The sequence below is a fragment of the Aphis gossypii genome, unplaced genomic scaffold (genome assembly GCF_020184175.1).
Source record: "Aphis gossypii isolate Hap1 unplaced genomic scaffold, ASM2018417v2 Contig00296, whole genome shotgun sequence".
In the NCBI taxonomy this organism is placed as follows: domain Eukaryota; kingdom Metazoa; phylum Arthropoda; class Insecta; order Hemiptera; family Aphididae; genus Aphis; species Aphis gossypii.
This window is the reverse complement of record NW_026083056.1, coordinates 62,525-69,652: the sequence shown is the minus strand read 5'-3', so window position 1 is coordinate 69,652 and position 7,128 is coordinate 62,525. Positions and strand designations below refer to the sequence as shown.

At 33.3% G+C, this 7,128-nt stretch overlaps 1 protein-coding gene across 1 annotated transcript; it reads left to right on the top strand.

Annotated features, from left to right (window-relative positions):
- The first annotated feature begins 765 nt into the window (after positions 1–765).
- LOC114131342 (uncharacterized) lies at positions 766–5,991 on the top strand. Its single transcript, XM_027996532.2, has 3 exons — positions 766–1,735; positions 2,025–2,520; positions 2,623–5,991. Exons 1-3 carry the CDS (start codon positions 1,310–1,312, stop codon positions 5,952–5,954), a joined length of 4,254 nt encoding a protein of 1,417 aa, XP_027852333.2. The 5' UTR covers positions 766–1,309; the 3' UTR covers positions 5,955–5,991.
- Positions 5,992–7,128: the final 1,137 nt, after the last annotated feature.

The window sequence follows — 7,128 nt, the reverse complement described above, 5'->3', positions numbered from 1 at the left end:
TTATCAGGGCCATTATTGTTTTCTTTTGGTAAAAAAAATTTAAAAACATTATGGAAAGGTTAAAATAAGTTTAAAATTATGACATCTTTACCTAAACTGAATACTGGTGGTATAAGTTCAGTATATGTAGTTTCATTAAACATTTCATGGTTATTTTATACAGACTAGAAAAGAAATAGTAGGTACCTGATTCTAATCCTAAATTTGAGCAAAACTATGTGTTAATGTTATAGGTTCTGTCCAAAATATCTTCATCATTATTATAATCAGTGTCAGAAATATTATTTAGATATAAATTACTCTAAAAAAAATTAATTATAATTTGTTAAAAATAAGTAATATAATAATAGAATTATTTAATTTTACCTGAAATTCATTTTATGTTGAATTAAGCCAGTTAAGTACTTTATTATGATCATTATAATATACAGGCTTATTTTTTTTTCTCAGAGATTGTCTCTGCAATATTATTATTATATCATTATATTATACTATTTTTTTTCTTTTATTATAAAGCAAAATATTTCAGCACATTTCAAATGTATATTTAAATTATTTTTAGTTTCATCAAAATAGCTTAATTTTTATTATACTTACTGAAGGGTTTGCATTATTGTCTTTTGTTGGAATATTTTTTAAAGATTTCAAAAAAAATGATCTAGAATTGAAGTACATTTTAAAAAATAACAGCTTATAACCAGTAAAACAATAAATTATAATATTAAACAATGAACATTTCTACTAGAAAAATCTATTGATATAATCTTATATATAAAAATGAATCGCAAAATTTGGTAAGCGCATAACTCAACAACGCCTGGACCGATTTCGCTCATTCTTTTTTTGTTTGGGTCGTAATTGTCAGGAGAAGGTTCTTACGGACGAAAAATTTGAGAAAGTTATCGGGTTAGAGAAATATGACGAGGTGGTGATGAAATTACAGAGGCGCCATCTATCCAGCAAATAGTCAACTAAATTATTTTTGGTAGTCAATGGCAACCATTTAAATAAAATAAATCATTTATTTAAAATGTTTTTAAAAATGCATGCAAATAGACATACAAACAACGCAAATGTTCGCAAATGTTCGTTGAAGTCCAAGGATGGTTTTTACGGCTAGAAAAATTAGAATTATTGCTGGAAAAACCCTAAAAATAGCCCTTTTCTTTTTAAAATAGCCCTTCCTATAATATTTATAATATAATACTGATCGTATCCATGGCAACCAACAATCGTGTTTTGTGCAGAGTGTTTAGTTAGTTAGTGTTTGTTTAGTTCGTGATTAGTGAAAAAATAATTTATATTTGATATGCCTCCTATAAGACGAAGCAATTTAGGTAGAAGAACCAGAAATGCTACAAACCAAGCTAATTACCGATCTAATTCACAAACGCGTGAAGCGCGAGCAAGTTTGAATCGAGCTGCTTTTAGTTACGATGTGTCAATTGACTACAGTAACTACCAATGTGTTGTTATTGGTTCTATGAACTCGGTTTGCTCACACTGTAAGGCATTAAAATACAAAAACGAAGCCAATGGATTGTGTTGCGCAAATGGTAAAGTGAAATTGATACCATTGGATCCACCACCAGAACCATTGTACTCATTGGTTTCAGGAATAGGAACAGATTCTATACACTTTTTGACAAATATCCAACAATATAACAATTGCTTTCAAATGACTTCATTTGGGGCAACAAATGTAGTTCGGGAAAATTTTATGCCAACTTTCAAGGTATGTATTATAGCAGTTACTCATAATTATTTTAGCGAACAAAATTTTCTGTCACCAAAGTTAAGATGTGTCACTAATCTTCAATTTCTTAATCATTACGAAATATATCACTTAGTCATCATATTATATTATGGTGTTTCAGTTTCAGTGACACTTTTATTATATTTTATATTTGATAGATATTAGTTAAAACTAAATATATACTTTTTAAGATCAAATATTATTTAAGTTTGATCACCGACAATCCATTAATTTATACCACACCATAATATATTTTTTTTATTTACAGATACAAGGGCAAATATATCATAGAGCAGGTTCACTGTTACCAGTGTCAGATAGCGACAACAAATTCCTGCAAATTTATTTTATGGGCAATTCACCACAAGAAATTGATCTGCGTTGTGCACATAACAATTTAGTAAAGAGGTCTATTGTAGAACAATTACAAACTTTATTTCATCAGCACAATCAATTGATTATATTGTTTAAAACTGCCCTGGATCTGATGCCATCCGATAATCACAAAATTGTAATCAGAGCTGATAAAACACCTGCAGGTCAACATACAAGACGTTTTAATGCACCAACTATTGATGAAGTTGCTATCGTTGTAGTTGGAGAAAACTTGGAATCCCGTGATATTGTTTTACGTCGTCGGAATGATCAATTACAACGTATAAAGGAAACACACCGCTCATATGATGCACTGCAATATCCCATTATATTTTGGCAAGGTGAAGATGGCTACGATTTCTCAATAAAAATGATAAATCCCATTGCAGGTAACTAAAATATTAGTTTAGCTATGGCGATAATATCTCAGTCATTATATTATGTATTTTAATTTTATATTTGAATGTTATTAAAACAAAATCTATTTACAGGTTCTGAAACCAACAAAAAAGTCAGTTCAATGAACTATTATTCATACCGCCTAATGATTCGGGAAAATGAAGATAATCACATATTGAAATGTCGGCGATTATATCACAAATATGTTGTTGACATGTATGTTAAAATTGAAACGGAAAGATTAACATTCATCAGGTTGAATCAAACCAAACTCCGATCTGAAGAGTATATTCACCTTCGAGATGCGATTAATACTGATGGAAATGCACAGAATGTCGGTCGGATGACTATTCTTCCAGCAACATACATCGGAAGCCCTCGGCATATGCACGAATATGCTCAAGATGCCATGTCGTATGTTCGTCATTATGGTACAGCAGATTTGTTCATCACATTTACATGCAATCCGCAATGGATAGAAATCAATCAGGAGTTATTCTCTGGGCAATCACCCATTGATCGTCATGATATTACAGCCAGAGTCTTTAGACAAAAGTTGAAATCTTTAATGGATTTCATCGTAAAACATAATGTGTTTGGTGAGACACGCTGCTGGATGTATTCTGTGGAGTGGCAGAAACGAGGATTGCCACATGCACACATTTTGATTTGGTTGGTTGAAAATATAAGGCCAAATGAAGTTGATGCAGTGATATCAGCTGAAATCCCTAATGTACAAGTAGATCCTGGATTGCATGAGGTAGTTATCAAAAACATGATACATGGTCCCTGTGGAACTCTTAATCAAAATTCACCGTGTATGATGGATGGTAAATGTTCAAAACGATATCCACGGACATTAATATCGGAAACAATTACTGGTAATGACGGTTATCCATTGTATCGTCGCAGATCGACAGCAGACAATGGAAAATCAACAATTGTCAAATTAAATCAACAAGATATTGAAATAGATAATCGTTGGATTGTTCCATATTCACCCATTTTATCAAAGACATTCAAAGCACACATCAACGTTGAATCTTGCCATTCAGTGAAATCTATTAAATACATTTGCAAATATGTAGCCAAAGGGAGTGATATGGCTGTGATTGGAATTGGTGCAGAGAATTCCAATGATGAAGTTACCCAATACCAAATGGGCCGCTATGTCAGTAGTAATGAAGCAGTTTGGCGAATATTTTCTTTTCCTATTCATGAGAGACACCCTTCTGTTGTTCACTTAGCTGTGCATTTAGAAAATGGACAAAGAGTGTATTTTACAGCACAGAACGCAGTACAAAGAGCTGCTCAGCCACCATCTACTACATTAACCAGTTTTTTTGAGACATGCCAAAACGATGATTTCGCACAAACATTGCTATATTCTGAAATGCCAAAATATTATACCTGGAATCAATCCTCAAGGAGATTTATACGACGGAAACAAGGAAAACCAGTTCCAGGATATACAGATGTATATTCCACCGATGCGATTGGCCGGATTTATTCAGTACATCCAAGCAATGATGAATGTTTTTACTTACGACTGCTATTAGTCAATGTACGTGGCCCAACATCATTCCAACAGTTACGAACTGTTGATGGTGAATTGTGTGTATCCTACAGAGAAGCCTGTCAACGTTTGCAATTGCTTGAAAATGACGCTCATTGGGATCAAACTCTCAATGATGCTGTAATATCATCACACGCTCATCAAATACGAACATTGTTTTCTATAATCATATCTACATGCTTCCCATCAAGCCCAATTGATTTGTGGATCAAGTACAAAGATTATATGTGTGATGATATTTTGTATCAAATACAGAATAGAATGGGAAATCCAAATATACAAATCAGTGAAGAAATTTACAATGAAGCATTGATTTCAATTGAGGACATGTGCTTGATAATGTCAAACAAACTATTAATTCAATTAGGCCTGACCGCGCCCAATCGTCCAATGCATGACGCTTTTAACCAAGAGTTGCATCGAGAAAGACTGTATGATCTCAACGATTTGAAAGAATTAATTCAAACAAATCTTCCACTGTTAAATGAACAACAGAAGTATGTATTTGAAACTCTTATGAAAGTAACAAATGATGAAACTGGAGGGATTTACTTCTTAGATGCACCTGGTGGTACAGGAAAAACTTTTTTGATTTCATTAATATTAGCAACAATTCGCTCACAAAATAAAATTGCACTTGCACTCGCTTCGTCGGGAATCGCAGCAACTTTGCTTGAAGGTGGTCGAACAGCCCATTCAGCACTAAAATTGCCATTAAATATGCATAGCAATGAAACTCCAACCTGCAACGTTTCGAAGAACTCTGCAATGGCAAAGGTTTTGCAGCAATGTAAATTGATTGTTTGGGATGAATGCACGATGGCACATAAAAAATCTTTGGAGGCTTTGGACAGAACCTTAAAAGATCTACGGAGCAATAATAACCGATTTGGTGGTGCAATGATTTTATTAGCAGGAGATTTTCGTCAAACATTGCCGGTGATTCCACGATCAACGCCAGCTGATGAACTCAATGCATGTCTAAAGTCCTCCAGTTTGTGGAAACATGTCAAAGTACTTCATTTAAGCAAGAATATGCGTGTCGAGTTGCAAAATGACCAATCTGGAAACATATTCTCTAAACAACTCATTGACATTGGTAATGGCAAATTTCCTATAGACATGTTGACTGGCTGCATTAACTTTCCTCTAAGTTTTTGTCAGTTAACTCGATCAAAAGATGAACTTATTCAGAAGGTGTTTCCAGATGTTTCTCAAAATTACAGAAACCATGATTGGTTGAGCGAACGAGCTATACTGGCTGCAAAAAACATAGATGTAAATGAATTAAATTTCAAAATTCAAGAACAAATTACAGGCGAATTGATGATATATAAATCAGTTGATTCGGCTACTAATCAAGATGATGTAGTCAACTATCCACCGGAATTTTTAAACTCGCTGGATTTGCCAGGATTGCCACCTCACAATCTTCAATTAAAGGTTGGATCGGTGGTTATAATGTTGCGAAATATCAACCAACCGCGTCTTTGCAACGGTACACGGTTAGCGATAAAAAAATTACTAAACAATGTGATAGAAGCAACTATACTCAAAGGAAAGTATAAAGGAGAAGATGTTCTCATACCGCGCATCCCAATGATTCCGACTGATGTGCCATTTGAGTTTAAACGACTACAGTTTCCAGTGCGTCTTGCTTTTGCTATGACTATAAACAAGTCCCAGGGGCAATCATTAAGTGTTTGTGGTATTAATCTAGAAAACCCATGTTTCTCACATGGTCAATTGTATGTTGCCTGTTCCCGTGTTGGAAAACCATCAGATTTGTTTATCTATGCGCCAGGTAATCAAACAAGAAACATCGTATACCACAAAGTACTACAATGATAATAATAATAATTATGATTCACATGATTAACAATAAAGCGATTACTTACTTTTAAATCATGACAGAACCGTCACCCTGGTGATAGGGCGTTGTGAATAAAAAATAATTAAATAAAACTATAACAGTTAAAACTATAACTACTTACTTTTAAATCATTATATATGTTTTATTTAATTATTTTTTATTCACAACGCCCTATCACCAGGGTGACGGTTCTGTTCAGGAGAATTTTTTAAAATACGTAGGCACAAAAACTGCCACATTACAAATCTTTCGTCGTGAATTCAACGTAATATTAGCACTATCAATAAGATTAAATTAAAAATTAACACACGGCATACGAAAATGCAAAAAAAGAAAGTAACACACGGGCAACGCCGTGTCGGGTCAGCTAGTATAATATAATAAATTATTATAAAATGTTGTTTATATTAATATACTTCTCTAAAAATAATATAATAATATTATAAACATTGACATATCAAGTTTTGCCACCACGTGTTTTTTAAATATACGGACTTATCAATTATACTAAAGACATATCAATTTTTGGCATCACATAGATGATTATATAATGACTTATCAGTTTGTTTACTTGCTCATAGATGGCGTAATATATGAGAGAGACATAAAATATTTTGCTATCATATAAAACACGTGATTTCTAAACCATTTCCATAATAATCCAAAAATCGACAAAAATGACATATCAGCTTATGCCATCACACCACAGTGTTTATATTCAGAAGTGGGATGAACAAACGAGCAATCGATGAACAATCAATGAACGACGATTTAAGAACAAATATGTCAAACAACGAACATAACGTCCATGAAGATTAATCGAGTTTAAAAGGGTCACGTGCTTTGTACAACGAAAAGCTGGATACAGGAATACTCATAACCTACAAAAATTACGAAATGAAGAACCGAACGAAAGCGCTGACAACAATTATGAGACCAAAATTAACGACCAAATACCCAAGGATAAAACAGTGTTACCAACCCAGTTCGTAATTGCTAGCGGTTTAAATATGATAAAGGCAATACTGGAACAAAATCAAGCATTGTGTAATGTCACAGAATTTTAGGCCATTCCATATCTACATGCGTAACTATAAACAACATCCTAACGGTTATGTAATAACGTTTCCCCGCTCTCCTACCCAGTGT

Excerpts from the sequence above, each read along its gene's own strand:
- LOC114131342 (XM_027996532.2), top strand. The coding sequence starts at position 1,310 with ATGCCTCCTATAAGACGAAGCAATTTAGGTAGAAGAACCAGAAATGCT. Across the intron at positions 1,736-2,024 it reads ATTTTATGCCAACTTTCAAG|ATACAAGGGCAAATATATCA; the intron begins GTATGTATTATA and ends TTTTATTTACAG. Across the intron at positions 2,521-2,622 it reads AATGATAAATCCCATTGCAG|GTTCTGAAACCAACAAAAAA; the intron begins GTAACTAAAATA and ends ATCTATTTACAG.